This window comes from Drosophila subpulchrella, unplaced genomic scaffold (assembly GCF_014743375.2).
Source record: "Drosophila subpulchrella strain 33 F10 #4 breed RU33 unplaced genomic scaffold, RU_Dsub_v1.1 Primary Assembly Seq354, whole genome shotgun sequence".
Classification (NCBI taxonomy): Eukaryota; Metazoa; Arthropoda; class Insecta; order Diptera; family Drosophilidae; genus Drosophila; species Drosophila subpulchrella.
This window is the reverse complement of record NW_023665577.1, coordinates 6,894,859-6,914,715: the sequence shown is the minus strand read 5'-3', so window position 1 is coordinate 6,914,715 and position 19,857 is coordinate 6,894,859. Positions and strand designations below refer to the sequence as shown.

Genomic DNA, 19,857 nt, shown 5'->3' with positions numbered 1-19,857 from the left:
TATGTAAAATATTATAACCATTATATCAGAAAAATAGGACTTGCCACAAAAATATATTCTGTGTCAAAAGCTTTAAAAGAGTACCTTAACTACTTCATTCTTAATATAAAGTACAAATTTCACAAACTTTTTTCAAATGTTATTTGTCTATTCCCTTTGAAAATCAAAATTAATTTATAATTAAAATGACAAATTTCAAAGGTATTCTTAAATTAAATATCTTTTACAAAATTGATTATATTTATTATTATAGGCTAAATAATTTTATTGAAAAGGCAACCGTTGAAAACTATGTTAAGGTGCTATTGTTTGTTAAAGGTGTTTTGAGGATATTAATATTCAGTTTTCTCTCCAACCATTTTTATCTGCCTCGATTTTATTCTTGACCACGACTGTACTCAATAAACCCACACACTCAGAAGCGGACAATTAAAAAGCCCAGGAGTAAAAGCCGATTGTTTGGGCCGCAGTCGCTGCAGCGCTCGCTGATCCCCCGGGCACGGCCTATGATTTTAGCTTTGTGGCCTCCCTGGGAGATGGAAACTCGTCCGCTGCATGGAAGTTATTGTTAGTTTTCATTGTCGCGCTCCGGCTGCCAGACGCAATATATCGAAACATTTGCCGTTCGGCTTTCAAGTGGATCCGCATTCGCATTTGCACCGCCGCAGCGGCAACTTTACTCAATTACGTGCCTTGCTGGCTGCCTCCCGGCCCAGGATCCCCAGGATTCCAGGAGCCCCGGTCCGGCACTGCTCCCCCCATCGATTCACGTCAACTACTTTGGCAGACTTTCTGAACGAGTTGAGCTCACCTCTCAGCTATGAAATCAACGACTTTAGTGCAAACTTTCAACAATTTGCGTTTTGGCCACGGCCTGGCACGAAAATGGGTATGGTTAAGGGGGGCAGGCAGCAGCAAATCGAAAGCGAAAACTTTCTGTGACTAAAGGCCCCCGACCAACTAACCAACCACCGCCAGGGAGCTCAGGTGAGGATGAGGTGACCGGGGGAGCTGAGCAGGGGCAAAGTTTACCAAAGCTCCAGCCCAAATACCCAATGGGCTGTTTGATAAAAGTGAGTCCCAGGGGCTACCCGTTTACATCTACATTAGCGAGGACGTCGGCATCGACAGCGATACCTCGCTATAAATATAGTTCGAGACACAGAGCGAAAAGAATCGATACCGAAATTACATTTCAAATATGGATTACGGAGTGGGCGCTTTAAAATAACTCTTCAATTTAATTTTAGGTGTCTAAAAGTATGCAGTGACTAGAAAATAGTCGTCTTTTTGAATGAATGATACCTCATGAGTTAATACTTCTGAGATAAAATGTATTGTTGCGTACTTTGATACACCTAAAAGGACATTAACACCTTTTAAATATTATATTATAATAGACAGTAAAAATAATAATTGCTTTCATATTTTTCCAAGTATTTAAATATATTTAAGTGTTCTATCATTTGATCTTCCAATAGCTTGAAAAAGGAGAGTCTTAATTATTAAAGATGATCAAGACATTACTTAATTATTAGATTTATTACAAAACATTATGATAGAAGTTTAAAGGACCAATAAATGTATACATTTTATGCTTTCTCCACATTTTACCCCAAAGATACTCTCTGTGCACTGATTCCGAGTTTGATGAACTGTTGTAATAATATAGCGTCCGAAATGTCGTCTGGAGTTAAGGTGGTGACCCAGCCCAGCAGTTTCGCTGCCGAACTGCCAACATGCGATATTGTGCAAACAGTTGGGGAAAGTTTTAAAGTTTCCGACAGCCGCCATCGATTGCAGGCGAACGAAGGTGGCAACTAAATTATTTTGATTCCGGGCCAAGACGGTGGGCTCCCAGATGACTTTGTATAAATTGTGCGCTGAAAAGTTAAGTCGCAACCTGAAGGGCGTGATGGGCAACGGGGGCCTTGGGGCACAGGGATACTGCAGGTGCGTGAATGTTAATTAGTGGCAAAGTTCAATATTTCAGAATTTAACGGAGGGGTTACTCGCTGATTCACTGATGATGCGGCTGGATGAACAATCTCGACTGCTCAAGGTTAGAGTCGCAAATCAATTCTAGATCGGATAGTGGGTATGTTTAATTAATGAAGTTTCGAGACAAGCAAATTGTTGATTTAACAAACAAAGCAAACGGAAAAAACGGGCACTCAATGCTCTTTGGGAACTCTCAACTTTTGGGGCCCCTCATATTTCATTTGCCTGGGAGTTCCCCCAGACAAATAATAACATTTCTATTAGTTGGTAAAGTTTCATTTCATTCCAACTTTGTTTCCCGTTCGCCTCTCTAAGCGGGTTTTTGATGGACTTCCAGCCAATTTCACCGATTTCATTGTTGACACAGCAGGGAGTCGGAGTTCTGGGGCGCAAAAGCCAGGAGTAACAAGTAAATTGGCCACTTTTGACACTTGCTAAATTGCTTTTTTCGGCCCGCTCAGGTTGTCAAGCATTCCGGCCCGCATTTCGCTGGTCCTAGTTAATTGGCCCTCCGATTAAACACACAAATCCCAACAATGAGCCCTCATGGGCCCCAATAAAATGTTAGATAATCACCACCCAAACTATAGAACATCAATTCACAGCTCGGTATCCCCGACCCACAGTCCCTATCAAACGCCATCGATCTGGCCAATTGAGTTATTACTGACAGCCCAATACGGAATGCGGTGTATCAACGTCGTTATTATCATCGTTATGGCGAATGGAAATCAGAGCCAAACAATGGCCACCTTTGCGTGTTGGAATAATGTACATTTTCAATAAAAAGCACCCCTGGCCACCTGATTAGGACTCACTCGACCCGTAACTCATAGTTCCTCGAACGCAATAAAACCCTGAAATGGCCGATTTTGATTTGTATCAATGGACTCGACTGTCGTGCAACACCTCCATAAGCAGTGGCCACCCCTTTTCCCACAGAGCTTCTGCTCGCTGTCAGTCATTTGTTTACATTTTATTGTTATTGTTGTCGTTGATGGGATTAATAAATTTTCCATTATCAAGATTTTGTGCTCCAAGCTGCTCAACTTGCAGATAAGTCGCTCTGACGGGAGTTGGTTAGGGGACTTGGGAACTTGGGAACACGGAGCCCTTGGCCATTTGTCTATCGGGCGTTATTTTCTGGCTGGTTAAATTTATATACACACCGAATGCAGGCTAACGAGCGTTTCGCAGTCGCCTTAAGTGCCACTTTTTATCAGCTTGTAAATTACAGCCACTGCCTGCCAGTGGAATCATTTGATTTCTCAATTTTTTAACAGCATCATTCATCTGCATTAAGCCCGGCGACGCGACTAATCACATAAATCACTTAACAGGCCACGCAACAAACTGAGAGACCGGCTTAGCAGTAGTTGGTCTAGACTTCAGTCCATTCGCGGCTAATGCAATCATGTCAGGAACACAGTTGCCCGCTTTATATTCCAAAGAGTTGCTAGAACTGAGCAGTGGAAACAGCTAAAATGTCACAGCTTTGGTTTTTCTGTATAAAAATAAATAAGGGATTAAGTTTAAAGGATTTATAAGTCCCATAGTACCTCATTTTCAAGTTCCATAAAAATCTTAAAGTTTCAAATTCTATATTTTAATATTCTGAACCAAGACTCTATTAAAGACAATTAAAAAAACGCAATTGAAATAAAAAAAATTTTAATCTTACAGATATCATAACGATATATTTTTATATCTAAAACTTAAACAAAATCCAACTCTCTTTTTGGACCATAAATACTCCCTTTTCCTGTAACAAAGCAAGCTGATAGCACTGTGCGCAGCTAGTGGACCCGTTGGATGGCCGCTAATAGTTTTTAAGTATAATGCAATAAAGATGAAAATCCAAATCATGCTTCATCAACATCAACGTCAACAATATAATCAACCCCCCGCAGAGAGACAGCGACTTTTCACCGGAGTTGCCAGTTGGTATGGGCTTGGGTTGGCAACTGAAAAGTGGGTGTTTCGGAGGTGGGTGGGTGTTCGTCAGGCCGTCAAGGGCTGCTGCGTAGCCCCTGGTTGACAATTCAATGTCCTGCTCAATTTGTCGGCATGAAAAGTGGGCGGCAGACTGGCGGCCCTCGGCCTTTGCTTATTTGTCAACAGAGGAGGCTCCAGCGGCCCGAGTCGCAGCTGCTGCCCAGTGAGCTGATGCAGCTTAGTCGCCCAAGTGCACAGCACCACGACGGACCGACAGCCTCTTTGTCTGCCGTGCACTGAGAAAAATAGGGGGTACAATGCCTGCCTTAGTCCGGGAGTAGCCCTATCTAAATACTGTAAAACGTGATGCAATAAAATTTTGCAATTAGGTTCTTACTAACCGGTTTAGCATTATTTTTATTGGACAATTGCCTTATGCTTCTGCAATAAGTTGTAGTAAAATGTGTAAAGTACATAGCTCAAAGCAAAATGAAATACACTTATTTTAATTGGCATTTTAGGCAATCAACTTAATCTTATTTCTGCCAATTATAACTTTATTAAATCCAAAGAGGCTGCCACAATCTACGTAGCTTATTGTATTTTCAAAATTTGTAAGAAATGATGAAATGGGAAAATGTACTATTTTGTACTATTTGTTAATATAGAAATATTAGAAATATTTTAAATATTACCGACCATATTTTAGGTAAAAAAGTGTAGCTTACAGGATTTTCAAACGCAATAGTTGCCTTTTAAGAACACAAAATATTTTTCGCTCCATGTGGGTGCCAGTGAAGCGGCTTGTGCTGCCGGTTTCCCATGTAAAAAGCGCAGCCAGAGGCTCTGGCATGGCCTGTTCCCTGTTCCCTGGCCTCTGTTCCGTTCTGGCCCGGTGCTCCATGCTTCGTCCTCCGTCCTCCGGGTCGACCCTCTCCGTCCGGCCGTCTGAGTGTCTGGCCGTCCGGCGGTGTCATCGTCCATGCTGACAAACAAAAGTGCCGACAACGAGCTCAAGGGAAGTGAGTGACTGTGACTGACCCGGAAAACATTAAAGGCTGACTGGCTGGCCTGGTTGCTTTGTGCGTCTGAGAGGCGGGATCTGGAGCTAAACTAAATGCCCTCAGCCCGCCCAGCAGCTGCGGAATAATAAAGCTGGCTGCATAAATATTTATGGCTGAAAATTAATCAAAATCATAAAAAGCTCTGAGAGCGCAGCCAAATGAAATGAGCCAAATGCAAAACTAGTTAATTAGTTTTTCCCACGCACATACACATGCTCGGCAATTTCAGTTACATATAAGGATATTGAAGGACCTACAGCTGCGGTCATGGTGATAGCAGTAGAAGGCGTTCCAAAAAAAGTTTAAGTCGGCGTAATTTTTCAAGATCTTTGAGGTTAATATATAGGCTAAAGTCATACTAACTAAAGAGTGTTTGGAATGGTTTCCGCTTACTAATAAAATTAAAATCCAAATGAATTTATGTATTTATTGCTATAGATAATTATTTTATAAGCCTCAATCGTTTTTATCGATAGGTATATTTTATTCATAAAAGAAGAGTAAGCCTTTTTTAGAAATTTTATAGTCATAAGCCTAAGCTATAAATATAAATTTAGACAATTTGTGCGTGAAAAATAAGTCTTATAATGAATCACATAATATTATAGGCTTAGATATTACAAATTGAATCGTTTCGTGGGGAAAATATAAAACCCTATCTACTAGCGTAACCGCAACTGTAATGGACTCGAATATGGCAGGCAGCTGGAAATTCGTTGGCAGCTGGCATGTAACAGTTTGACCAACGTCCCACTACCACGTCCGCATCCCGGAATGTGGCTAAAGCTCTCTGGCTCGGAGACCGATGGAATGTAGTGGCCATTACTGAATTATTAACAAACTCAATTAAAACGAGCACTAATTTTGCCAACTCTCCGCCGGACAAGCCAACGCACACATTCAGTTCGTATGGAAGCCTTTTTAAAATGCCTGTGCATGTGAATGCAATGTAATTGTGAATGCGAATTGGCCAAAGGCTCGGTCGGCATATCTTTACTGGCAATTTATGGTCTCAAATAAATTAATGAAATTAATTTTGAATTTAAAACAAATGACCGCAAGAATATTTACAACAAAATTAAATTATTAGTCTGGGCGAAAAGGAGAAACTTCAATAATACCTCGAGAGGAGAGCAGCTGCTGGAAATTGAATTTGGCCAGGCAAATGTTTGGGCCGCAAGTGCATATTTGAATAGTTTAGTGGGCATCTTGGCCAGCTCGACTTGTTTGCCCTGCCAACCGCCCAACCAGCCACCAGCCAGCCAGCCAGCCAGCCAGCCTGTCTTAAGTTGCCTCAACATTTGTTGACTCTGATAATCCTTCAAGTTTGTTGACAATGCGGCTGCGACTTTTGCCCTCAAAAATATTGCGCATACGCCCCGAGGAGCAAAAAATGCCACAAGTCTCTCGAACACCCTTGCAAACATGCCATAAGTAGAGAAAAGTGCAACATGGGACCCGGCCCTTCCTCGGTTACCGCAAAGAGCAGTACTTAATAATTACTTGAGCATTTTTGATGTCCACTGAGAAAATACGTTTTCAAAGAAACTCATGTCGATATACCATATCATATCGATATCATATAATTTTTAAAATATAATAAAAGTGAAATACCGGTTTATATGGTATCATCATTAAAATATAATAAATGTTAAATACCAATCTATCTTGCAAATTAAAAATTATTAATAAATACAAATATATAAGAACCCTTGATAAAAAAAATTAAATTTTAAAAAGTTCAAATTATTGAGTTTGAAATAAAAAATCATTTTCATCAATTTATTTGGTAGTCAAAGATGCACCTATGTTAAGAATAGATACACCTAGAATCAATTATTTTCAGTGTAGTTATATGCGCCAGACTTTGTTCGAGAGTCTCTTCTCCAAGGGTGTTTGTATGTATATGCAACATGCTGTAAACATGTGTTTGCTTTGGTGTTAAGTAAGCGCCCAAAAACTTGTTTGTCAATTTTACGTTGCTGCAAGTCTCATGTGTGAGCCTGCTGCAGTCGCTCTAATGAACCAAACTGAATTACTTCCTAGACTGGCACTTAAAATTAAACTCATGTCTGGTTGTTACAAGTTTAAACCATGCCAGCGTCCTCGAATAATTAGCATGGACAATTTTCTAAAGCTCTCTCGGCGGTTTCTCACCTCTATAAAAGCGGGCCACTGCCGCTGGCAAATGCTTTTAGCGCTTTGGCTTATTTATTTCTGGTAAAGTCACATTTTATGCGCTCTTGTTTGTTAGCCGCATGTGTTGGAGTTGAGAACAGCAAACAAAAAATAAATGAATAACCCAACAAAACATCGAAGGCGGAAACTTTTCCGTTGTATTCCGCTGCTGTAGCTTGTGGCTTACTTTAGTATCTGGGTGCACTTGTAGAAAAAAGTACTTCTAAAAAAGCATTAAATACTATGTACTTCGATCTGTCATTTTCAGGTATTAATTTAATTCTTAAAGTTTCTCATTATTTTTTATGACACATACAAAACTATCAAGTCCAGCCAAATCCAGAAATTAGTTATTTTCAACTTTAGCTCCTTTTCTTTACGTGTTTTGGAAACTGTCTGCTTGTAGACTCACGTTTTTTTCGTTCTATTTAGTTTGGTTTGGTTGCTGCTGAATAAAACATTTTCACGGTTTGTAGACCGAAAGTAACCCGCGAGCTACCTTCATATCAAATGGGCTCACACCCCGCAGGAGCACAGCCACATACCAGAGCCGTATGCCATACAGGGCGTATGCTTGATGTGTTTTAAAAGTGTGTGTTTATGCCCGGCACAATGGCCGTCCTTGTGTGAGTGTGTGGGAGTTGTCTTGGCTGGTTTTGTATGATGTATGCATGTGCACGCCTCCTTCGAAATGCTCGACGGTAGTAAAAACCCTTTTCATTGTTGTTTACAGATCATTGACGTTGATTGTTTAAATGAAATGTTTGCCCTGCAATATTTGCTTTAACTTGTATTTGTACTGCAAACTTCACCGAGGAAAGGGGCACTTTGCGGCCACATAAACTGCCGAGAATAAGCTAAATATAACAGTGGCTGGAAGGTATAGTTCGAAATGATGACCTGGAATGAGCCCTGCGCAATGTTTTATTGATAGGGATTAGATGTGGGGCCACACGTGCTAATTTTAGCATTCAGTTCAGCACCGATAAGTAGGCAAGTATTTTTCCATATACCCATAAAACCGCGCTCCGCCCCGAAAATCCAACCCGAGCTGAGATCTATTTTCCGCCCTTTTCGCCCGACCCCAACTGACTTGAGTTATAGCCAACCCACATCACGCCCCCCGAAACACGCCCTCACTTAGCGTTTTTCGTTACCTTACACCTTGCCGCGTTATTAGGGCTTGAAATTATAATTTTCCTCGAATTCCTTGCTTTGTGGTCCGAGCCATGCAATTATGGAACAACCTTCGCAGGCGAATACAAGTTTAATTGCTCTTTGCATTTCCACACAAAAGGCGTGCAATTAGCAAGCCAAAAAGTATAGAGGGTAAAGGGAACTATATTGAGACAGGTCATCAAGGCAAGACCTTTCCTTCCTAGGATGTTTCTATAGAAGTTATGTCATACATTACAGAGGTTGCCTCCAATGTGTGTCTGAAGTGATTGTGATAGCTTAAATAAAAACATATTCGTTCACTTTGTATTTATATGTTGATATATCGGTATCAAAAAAAACAACTTACAAATACGGGGTTAAGCATTTATCTTCGAGAATAATAAATGTTGAAAATTCATTAATTTATTATCTGTATACCTATACCTGATTAAAATTCACATACTCTTGATAATACAAAAGGGAAGTCCAAATGTAGTTGAAAATTGGTTTTAAAAACGGCTAGAGCGACTGCACTGTCTGGGTGGCCGACTGCTTTTTGCACTAACTGTTGACTGTTGCGAGTAAATTTTCGTTTGTCGGACACGTGCAACAGCAGAAAAACTTTTCACTGTACACACATTAATTTCCATATAAGCTTAATTTCCATCTGGCCTTTTCATCTCCGCAGCTGTAAATATATTTGCAGCAGGAACTTGTGTTTTATTTTCTGCACATTAAAAAACAGGTATCAAAGGCAGTGAAACAAACATTTATATACAAGAACATTAATTTTAAATTCATGTCGGCTAATATTGTAATGTTTGTTTTTTTAATAAATAATATTTAATAATTTTAAATTCTAAATGGTAAGTCCTTTAGAAGTTGTCATGTTTTCATAAAAGTTTTATTAGATACAGACTTAGTATTTTTAAAATTTCCGATTTAAAATATTTCTTTCTTAATTTCAACTGTTCCTAAGATGGCAATAAATAGCTAAAAACCTCATATTAATAAACAATGACGCTCAGATAAATGTTGGAACTTGTACATTTTGAAATTAAAATACGATTTCAGAGTTCAAATGGTATGAGTGTAAAATCCTAGACATATAAAATCGAAAATGCCGGCAGGAATGCAAGGGAGAAGAGTCTCAAAAATGCTTGTTTGACCTTTGACACAATTTGTTTCCGTGTAGCAGTGACGTGTGTGTTCTTTCGTTTTCATTGTTTTGTTTTTCGGCTCGGTTGGGTTGGTTTGTGTTTTGTATTTTGGTCTTCCAACGCGCCCATCAACAACAACAGGCACAGATGCAAATACAAACAAAGGAATTCATTATTTTACTGTTGTGCATTTAAATTTGATACAATACACGCCATTTCTACACACCTACGAGCACACACGACCACACTCGCACTTTCGCTTCGGACATGGTCCTTGCATCGCATATGTATATGTGTGTACTTTCGTGCCTTTTTTCCAGCCGCTCCCGGTTTGTTTTGTTTTTTTGAGTTTTGCATAAATTTTCGGCCCTTTCGTTCTGTTTGCTTTGACCTGGTTTTTCGCCAGGGCTTTTCCCGCTTTTCCCACTTTTCCCACTTTTCCCACCGCCTGTGTGTGTGTGCTTTCCTTTCCGTCTCCTTTCGCTCATCGCCGCTTTGGTGTGAGCATTTTTCGGTTCTCATTAAAATAGGTAAACAAAATCGCATAAAATTTCCTGATAGACAACAGATAAGAGTTAAAACTTTGCGCAAACTCCGGGCGGAAAACTCTGTGGGCCAGTTTGGTTAGGCAAATGAAGTGTAATTCCCGGCTAGAGCCGACTCGAAACGCTTTCGCCGGACTTATTGGGAGTTAACAGCTCAAGTGCCGCAATTACAGGTTAACTTCGGACTCGATAAGGGTTAAGTGCCCGCCATTACGTCAGCCGTTGTTTATTATTTAAGTTAGCAACTCTTTCGGTTTGAACAGCGCTTTGCAATTTATTGTTTCGAATTTCGCTGTAGCCGAATTTATCCCGAAGTATTTCCTGAGGTTGTAATTGTAGTGTAATGAAGGACTGACAGAACTCGAATCACAAAGGCATATGGTTGTAATTTAAATGCAGATACTTATAGCTAAAGTTACATATTTCATGGGCAGATTAAATTTAAACATTCAACTACATTCACAAATTTATTAACCTTACTATTTTTGTTTAAAAAACAATAAGTTGGCATTTGTAATGTATTATTTTTTAGAAAGCTCAATATGAACTGTTTAAATAGCCTCATTGGCTACGGCAATCAAATAAATAATTTGAAATGATTTGACGAAGCTAAGGTTTCCATTAATTTTGCAGAAGATTTTTAACGGTATTTATTTATGTCCATGCAATTTATAGTACACTTTAAAGTGGACTTGTTTTGCATAAAAGGCAGAATTTTAGATAACTAGATCCAGACAACAGATTTTTTACTTTAAACAAATTAACAGTGAACCCAATTTGGACCAAATCAAAAACAAAAAATAAAAAACAAAAATTTTTTACGTGCTTAAATTTACTCTCGGCTTTTATTTCATTAGCCGAAATTCCCAAAGTTATTTTATTATGAAAAAATGGGTTCGTTTTGCAGTAGACTGGGCTTCAGCTAGTACATCAACTCAAATCAAATTCCCCAAACTCAACCAAATGGAATTAGTTACTCTAAATATCCCTTAAAAACCCTCTATGCAGGGCAGGATTTTATGAGCACCCCAATAATTGGGGCCCGGATATGCAACGCCTTTCGACGTCTAACCCACATCTCTCCGGTTCCGAGACCTTAAAGCTTTCACTTGGGAGTCCTAAATCAGCCTTACGACCATAAAACGTCCATACTTCTTTCCGATTCTGGTTCGTTTCCGTTGCCATTGCCACTGGCACTGCAAGCTTACTAGGTCAACACAAATCAGCATAAGCCACACAACTCCACATCGGACAATAACATTTTTACGTGTTAAGCTTTATGACAAAAGGCCAACACGAAACCAGGAGCGAGTGCACAGGGAAACACTGCGTTCTACGGGCAGTACGTGAAAGTTGCTGCAAGTTGGCATAGAAAGTTTACCGATTTGTTTTGGCCGTAATAAATTTGGACAGCTGTAAGCAAGCAACAAATGGGGAATAAGCAAAACAAACGGTCTCGGCCACTGCGATAGTTCAAAGGAAAGTCAAGGACCAAGGGAATCGCCAAGGATTGGAAGGCATTTTTCATTTCTTTTTTTTTTATTTTTCTCGCTACGCAGCGACGAAGGATCAATCTTTTCCCGCAGCTGCTCCACATGTTCCTCTTGTTGCGAGTGGCACTGTCAAAAATGTTGGGCTTGTGTAAACAAGCCAACAGCCAAGTGGGCGTCGAGATGTTCTGCTCAGCTATCTGCCAGCATTCACATTTAACCCATTACTCAGGAACGAAACGGAAAACATCCATTGACTTTGGGAGCTGGTATACAGCTGGGAAAATTATTACCATTTAACAAACTTCTTAGAATATTTTTTAAAGATGTTTATAATATGAAGAAGTTTTGCATATCAATTGACATAAACTGCATTACTTTTATAGAACGGTTAGAAATAAAATAAAAATATTATTATTGCATGATTGTTAATATAATAATAAGACTAGATGTAGTTAAATTTTAAGCTTAATTTAAACAGAAAAAGTTGTAAGTAACATTTATTTGTAAAATAGATTTTGATGTCTTTCTTAAGAAAAGTAGATAAGAATTACATATATTTTAATTTGTAATATTATGCTTTGATTTAAAATTAATAAAAAATACATTAAAAACAACTAAGTAAATAAAGCACTTTCATGCGAAAAGAAATGTACGAGAATTAAAAAAAAGAGGTCAAAAGAAAGTTAAATTAAGGGACTGGCGACGTCTATTACTCAATGGGTTAATTCCATCCCACATGAACTCAAGTCGACCGTTTTGTGCGTGTTCTCTGGCTGCACTTGTTTTGTTTTCCTTGGCCTGTTTTTATTTCGTTAATTTTGTTGTTGCGGCATCTGTTGCCTGCTTCTGTTTCGCCTGTATCTGTGTTTGTTTGCCTAACCCCTGCCAAGTAAAATAATGTTAAATGTAATTCTCGGATGCGCCTACCACTCGGATATGCATCGCTTCAAATGCCCTGGCCCACTTCAGACTGGAGTGTTACTTTTGGCAAATGTCGGAGTGCCTCTACACACACTCCAGGTCCACGCTGGCTGTTGGTTTATTTTTTAGCCCTCCACCCTGGCTAACCCTTGGAACCCCTCGAACCCCCGAAACCCCCGAAACCCCTTGAAACCCCAGACCCCTATGAGTGCACATCTCCTGTCGGCAGGGACATGCATAAATATTATAAAACGTGCTGCTGCCGCAGATAGGTAAGTGCAGATCCCGAATGCCTGGCCAAAATGCTTACCCCGGCTCTCGCAAATAAGCCCACTTGCTGATTGTCTGTCGGCCTATCTGTGCGGTTGAATTTAGGCAAGGATTTCTGGCGTACTCTTTGGCTTGTTGTAAGGAGCTTTTATGCCTGGACTAACTGGCTTGAACCACTCTGCTTTAGAGTCGGGCCATAAATTTTGGTCAAATGCTGGTATTTGGCCATTTCTTTATCATTTTTTTGCCGACAGCTAGAAATTTGCCTTTGTCCAAGCAAATTTTATTTCAATGAATTGAGCTAGCTGTGTTTTTGGCTCCCAAAAATAAAATACACTTTTTTAAGCTTCATCTAATATTTTTCAACAGAAAGAATCCTCCATTGTTGAGCTGGCTTTCAAATATTTTCATACATTGGCTCGGATGATAATCCTATTCCCATTCACATTTTCTGAATGAGACTTTAAGCTGCGAAATTGATATAAAGGCATACACAAAATAATTGAACCCCTTGCGGGTAACCAATTTCCCAGCTCAGGCAATTAATTGCCAGTTAAATGCAATTAAGTGCAGCACGCAGAAAGATTCCATGAATATATTTGCGCCCGCAACAGCCATTTAAATCGACTACAAGGCGATAAACATTAAAGAATTCCGTGCTTGTATTATTAATTAAAGTCGGCTTAAGCCGGGATTTGTCATATGCAGGGCCCAAAACTCAATTAACTTGCCGTTTCGTACGCACTTTTTGAGGACGTTGCAGGATGTGGCAAGTAGGTGGAGCGCTCCGTGCGGTAATCGCGATAAGTGCAACAACAAATGGGAGGGAAATCTGGAGCGGTCGCAAGAGTCCACAAACAATGTGTGAGAACACGCGCGAGTTGGGGACTTACAATTTTAATAAAGTCATGTACACGCACACCCGATGGCCAAGATGCCAATATACAATGCACAATGCACAATATGTATGTACGCAGAGGGGCAACTTATCCGGCAGAAGGAGCGACTGTGTGGCCGAAGTACACCATCAATTTTTAATATCTATTTAACATTTCAATCAGCGGAATCGCAGCACTCGCCGCGCGATTCGTATGCGGAATTTAATTAATATTTAATTTTTCATTTATTGTATTTCTGTGTTTTGCCTGCAATTTTCATGACGCATCGCGGGGCGCTAATAAAATTAAACGGCCCCAAACAGCACAGGACCGATCCACGCACACAGATACTCGGCACTCACACACTCGCACACGGGCACACTCGAGCGAATCGGTTGTGCTTTTGCTGCTTTTCTTCTTTTTTCGATTTGTTTTGTGGGTTCCACGCGCCGCGTTTGCTCCTCCAACGGACTGGACTCCGCGTATCCTTGGGCAGAAGACCGTAGCGCCACGTTCCGACACGAATACGAAACTGAGCCACGGCATTGGCAAAAACGCAGCCGAGCACCAAAATGTCCTTTGCTCGGTCGATTCCATCTCGGGGACTTTTCGCTCGTCGGGCGAGTCCTTCGTCGCAGGACCGCCTCGTTTCCACTCAATTACCGAATGAAAGTAAAATGCCACGAGCTCGGCCAGAGAGTCTCGGCCGTTTGAGTTTGTTTTGGTTTAAATTGCATTTAAGGAACTGGGAAGTGGGCCTATCCCAAGCTGTTTTGCATTCTGGTCCTGCCTGCAGGATGCTTTTAAAATGTAATACTTAGGATATTTCCCCTTACCTACATTTTTGCTTGCTTGAATCAACTTCATATATTACAAGATCTTATTTGCATTATATCTATTTATTTGGTTTACTTTCCATATTTTGTATCTTTATAAATGCGGTCTCTTGGATATTTAACATAAAATAATAGATATCTCCCAATTACCTATTGCAACACTTTATGAACGCTCAAAATGCTGGCAGTCAAGATTCTTGACATTTATAATAAGCTCCTTATAGTTAAAATAATACCAGTTAAGGCTCTTATTGACTTAAATATTTTCTACCTCTAAACCAGCTTCAGGCAAACTGCGATAAAAAGTCAGAGTGCAAGGGAAAATAGCCCTGTAATATAAATAACCCCCATTTCTCTTCGGAGACCAGCGCCTGCGCTTCGACCAACTTCCAGTCAGCAAATCAAGGAATTATAAGAGTAGTTTCCTAAGTGGGAATTTCTCGCTTTATTCAGCACTGTCGAAGCTCAAGATTTCGTTTAATCAAATGCATTTTGTAATAAAACAGAGTATCTTGATTTAAAAGTGTGGATTCCGTTTGGAGACCTAAAAATAAATTAAATTATTGTATTATCTTAGGCATCAGTGTTAATGGCTGCTGAAGTTATTACCCATTAAAAGTAATTTTGTTTCATGGTATTACATCTTCATGATCTTCCAAATCTATAAAATTTAAAAACAATAAATTAGTGAAATATAAACGAAAGAAAATCAATGTTACACTGTCAACGACCAACATTAAGGTCTATTTAATTTTCCCTGATATAAAAATATTATTATCGGACCTCTATTATTTAAAAAATGTTACTGCTCTGTTCAATTGTGCATAAAAAATTTTTGATTGCCGTACTTTTTAATAATACATCCAATCTATTTTGCAAAGACAACATTATTAAAGATAAATCGTATTAATACTTCACAGAGAAAATAGTAAAACTGCAATTAGACAAAATTCGATTTTCTAAGACATCGACAAATGTTCCCATTAAGATATAGTGATTAATATATTCCCGTATAACCATTGTCCAAATGGTTATAACGCCTTACCCTATCATGTGTATTGGGCAATGGGGGTCGGACCACTCCGGTTCCAGTGGGTCTGTTCCTGTTGGAGGTGGGATTGGATGAGGCGGTGGAAGGCCTGGTCCCCTTGATGCTGGTCAGGGTCTTCGGAGGGGACTTCGCTGCTGGTTTCTCGGGCATCTTCACGCTGCTTTACTTATATTTCCAGAGACTATTGCCTATACAATTTTTAATCTGTGAAATTTTTATATTCCACTCTGGATGAATTTAATGTGGTCGCCCACTAGATGCGAAGAAAGGGGAATCAAATTCACATGACGAGTTTCAGCCAGGCAAACGAATACCTGTCTGACTTTCAGTCAGAGGCCACAGGGCAGTCTAGTCATTCGTCAGTCGTCACGGCAACTTAACTGAAGATTCATAAACGTATTTACACCTGTGCCTATAACAATAGGAGCAATCGAATGATAATTCGTCAACATATATATATTCAACAAATTTAAAGACCCATAGATTATGATATAATTATATTTGTATCGCAATAAAGTTATGAATTAAGAATACGTAATACTTACAGTTCATAAGCTACAAATACATAACTTAAAAATTTTCTAGCCTACTCTTATATATATTAAAACTTTTGTTTTAAAGTTTTGGTGTCACTTATTTTCTTGGATGCTTCCTAAGAATATTGAACATTGTTGAAACAACAGTCTCCCACATACAAAATTAAACTTAGAAGACTTCAAATTGTGCTATTCTTTTTGGGCTGCTTGTTTCATGGGAAATTCAAATATTTCAAGTTATGAATCTACGGTTTAAAGAACGCTTTAGTTTAATTGTATTGATTTATTGTGTTGAATTTTAAGCCCACTTGGCAAGTCTATTGCTATGAATGCTGCTGTTGTGAGCATACATCATAAATGTCAGCGCCTGAAATTACGCATAAAGCATAAAGCCATATAAATGAGTCTACTTTAAGGCGCACTATATTTACGTACTTGCGGGAAAATTGTCGCACTTGCATGAAATATGTCCGTGCCATAGACGGCTGTACAAGTAGGTATATATTTTTTATAAATTAATTTGCATAAATTATGGCATATGAGGGAGTCCAAGTGAAGCTAGGCCAAGCGTTGCTATTTATCAAGGCGGCGCAGCGCAAATTCCTCTAAATGTCTGGCCCCCAGCAACAATCACTCACTCATTCATTCATTCCATCATTCGACGCCCCATTCACTTCATTCCGCCACTCGCAATTTGCATTTTTCGCACGGGCATTGTCCGCCCGGCAAACGGTGCCCTTGTAGCATGCCCCCAGGGGTGGAAAGTGGGCGCTGTTTTGGGGTGGCAACGGCAACAATGTTGATTGTCTGCTAAAGAGCATAAAGTCGTAATGGAGTGAAGCAGATAAACATAAAAATAGCATAGAATTGTGGCACACAAAGGCACAGGCGGGCCGAGAAATGCGAAAGGAAACGGAAAAGCCAAGCTCGTAGAGTGGAAAATGCACGCGTACGCGCAAATGTTATGGCCAATCACTTTATTTCACTTGTTTTCAATTTTCTTCAGAGCTCTTTTTGTCCACCCCCAGTTTTCAGGGGGTGAAATCACGTAGAGGTCATGCTAATCAGTGCGACAGCTGCCTAAACGGTTCCGACCTCATCTGGAAAAATCACAGTTTACACTGATAAATGTGAATAGAAAATCCACAATGCCAAGCTCAAAGTCAAATTCTATGATCTCCTTAATTAAGATTTGAAATGTATTTCTATAAAATTATCTTATAAATTATAAACGTTAGTTGCTAAACATAGTTATGATTATTTTCATTTACAATTTGAATTTTAAATAGTTTTTTTAGGGGTTTTCTATATTTTACAGTAAAATATAATAGGTTGTTCTCGACACTTTGCAATGGGAACATAAATATGGCCAAATAATTGCTTCTTTTTAATTCTCCACAGATATCTGTTATAAAAATATAAACTTCCTCTTACTTAAAAATTAATATAAAATGTCCCTCTGAAGATAATCGAATCCCAATTATATACAAGCTTTTTCAACTTATGTGGGGGCATTTCCCACAGTGTACCATCATTGTAGACCCCCTCACAATCCTTATGGTCCCGCAGGATAACCACAAAAACCATCGAATAATTGAGTCATCAAATGTTCGGCGCACCCTTTTACTTTCGGCTGCTCTTGCCACTGCTTTGACAATTAACCGAACTATAAAATGTTTAAGTTTGAACACCTGGCTGGTAGAAAAACGTTTCCCCAAATACCAAAACACCCCACACACAGACAAGGACACACGCATACATTTAAGCCAATTAGCATTTATGTGCGTCGCTGGCTGGCTGAGCAAAATGCGTTACATTTTCATCAAACGCACGACACTTTGTTTTAATTTGAGCAACCGCACGCACACAAACAAACAGTGGAAAGCCCCATGCACACACACACTCGCACACACCACCCATACAGTGACAGGCTCTGGTTTCGGTCTCGTCACGGTTTACAGATTTCCGTTCCCCAAAGGTCCTCGCACGGGATATTACATTGTTTTGGGCAATTCGCTTTTACTGTGATTAATTTAAATGCACCCCATACCCCGATCCTTCGGAATTTTTATTCCCCGTCACGTGTTTGGGATTCATAAATATCCTTGAGGCTCCCGCGCCGCAATTTTAAATCGAAGTGCTCATAGAGAGAAGACGGGCTCTGGTTATGGGCTCAATTAGCCCCCAATGGCTGACAACGCCTAGAGTTGCCGTGCTAATGTGGAATACCCTAGACTTGGCTTTTGGGATTAGCGTAAGGAAGCGGAATCGTTGTGCGTCTGGAATTTATATGGGAATCGTAATCATATACGAATTTTATGGGCGTGGATGGGGGAAGGGCGCTACGGCACACCAAACATTCATAAACTATGATTATAACGAGGCATATACAAACGAAGTTTTCCATTTTACATCTTAATTATGGGTTGAGCTATACCTTTTTTATAAAAAAGCTCTAAGGAGATATACACTTGGATAAAATCCTGAAGGACTATTTCTAATTATAAATGAAACTATTTAATTTTAAATGCTACTTATACAAAGTTAAGATAACTCTTTAACGAACTTACAATAGCTAACTTATTTCAGTTTTTATGATCCTTGATAAGAAATGCTTGCAATATATACACAACTTAAATTATAAATATTTATTTTTAGATATAACATTCACGCAGAACCCCTATTGAAGTAACGAAAAAATGTATTGATTAACTACCAACCTAAAGCTTTTCTTCTTTTCTTTTCTTATAACCTTTTATGATTCTTTATTCCTCAAGCTAATATTATAGTAATATTCCTTTTAAGACTTTGTAAAAATTAATCCAAGAATGCAAGAGATTATTAATATACCGAAAGACAACATTTTTAATGAATTCTGTGACAGCCTTTAATGTTGTTCTCTTGTAAATAATAACTCAAACTCCATCAAATAAAATATCTAGATAGTTTTTTATTTGGAAATCTCATTACGATCCCCATCTGTCACGCAACTCAGTTCTGCCGATAGGAAAATCTTCGGTTGCTTTGTTCAAATAACGAAATGCATTTGGGCCTGGGAAACCAATCTGCTTTCTCACCTCAGGTGTAAATCAATTTAATTTTTGGCCACTGGAAATCCAGGCTAGTGGGATGTGGGGAATATGTACATGTGCACATGTCCAGATAGCATTACCTATCTGTTCCAGCGTGTGCGTGTAGGGCTTGGGTTTCAAGTGTGCGTGCAGCACAGATGATCATGCATCATAATCCAAAACCCAGGACCCACACGCACACCCTCGCAGCGGACACCCACACACAGATACACATCAGTTGCTTTGTAATTAATTACTTCACACATTGACGCCGGCCAGCTTCGGGTGCGGGTTTCCCAATGTAAAGTTTACTCTCTGATTCCGATGGTGTCAGTACACCCAGGAAAAATACCCGACCCAAAAAGTAAGGTGTTATTATTATCATACTAAACTAATAATATAATACTGATTGAAATTTAATGTTCATGTTAACAAGGCAAGAAACAATTTAAAATCCTTACATTCGCTGTTCAATTAACTTGTTTAGATAATACATCTAGTTTTTTAGTCAAATATTTTTTAAAAGCCTTTTATCTCAGTGTATATATTAGTGAACTTGGTAATATAGCATATATATAAACAGTTTCAAATAAATCGGCATTTCAAGCAACGAGTCACCATGCTTACATTTTTGATAATACATTTTTAATAATAAATTACTTATAACTGCTTTTATGGGGGTTTCCTCTGAAAGTTGTAGACTGTTTTTCCAAGTGTGGCTCTGTAGCTCTTGCTGCTGTGGCCGCTCTTGCTAACTAAT

At 39.2% G+C, this 19,857-nt stretch overlaps 2 protein-coding genes across 3 annotated transcripts in view; both read right to left on the bottom strand.

Annotated features, from left to right (window-relative positions):
- Nucleotides 1-14,114, bottom strand: part of LOC119560486 — a 107,715-nt gene extending 93,601 nt beyond the window's left edge. The window contains exon 1 of one of the 2 annotated variants that reach the window (XM_037873949.1): nucleotides 13,471-14,114. The gene's annotated coding sequence lies outside the window, so the exon portion shown is untranslated. The remainder of the gene's footprint in view (nucleotides 1-13,470) is intronic. The other variant, XM_037873950.1, reaches the window with a different exon arrangement.
- Nucleotides 14,115-14,846: 732 nt separating this feature from the next.
- LOC119560737 lies at nucleotides 14,847-15,768 on the bottom strand. The gene is made up of 3 exons (XM_037874351.1): nucleotides 15,485-15,768; nucleotides 15,049-15,100; nucleotides 14,847-14,983 (listed from the first exon to the last, which is right to left on the bottom strand). Exons 1-2 carry the CDS (start codon nucleotides 15,638-15,640, stop codon nucleotides 15,077-15,079), a joined length of 180 nt encoding a protein of 59 aa, XP_037730279.1. The 5' UTR covers nucleotides 15,641-15,768; the 3' UTR covers nucleotides 14,847-14,983; nucleotides 15,049-15,076.
- Between the last annotated feature and the right edge of the window lie 4,089 nt (nucleotides 15,769-19,857).

Excerpts from the sequence above, each read along its gene's own strand:
- LOC119560737 (XM_037874351.1), bottom strand. The coding sequence starts at position 15,640 with ATGCCCGAGAAACCAGCAGCGAAGTCCCCTCCGAAGACCCTGACCAGC. Across the intron at positions 15,101-15,484 it reads TGCCCAATACACATGATAGG|ATTTGGAAGATCATGAAGAT; the intron begins GTAAGGCGTTAT and ends TAAATTTTATAG.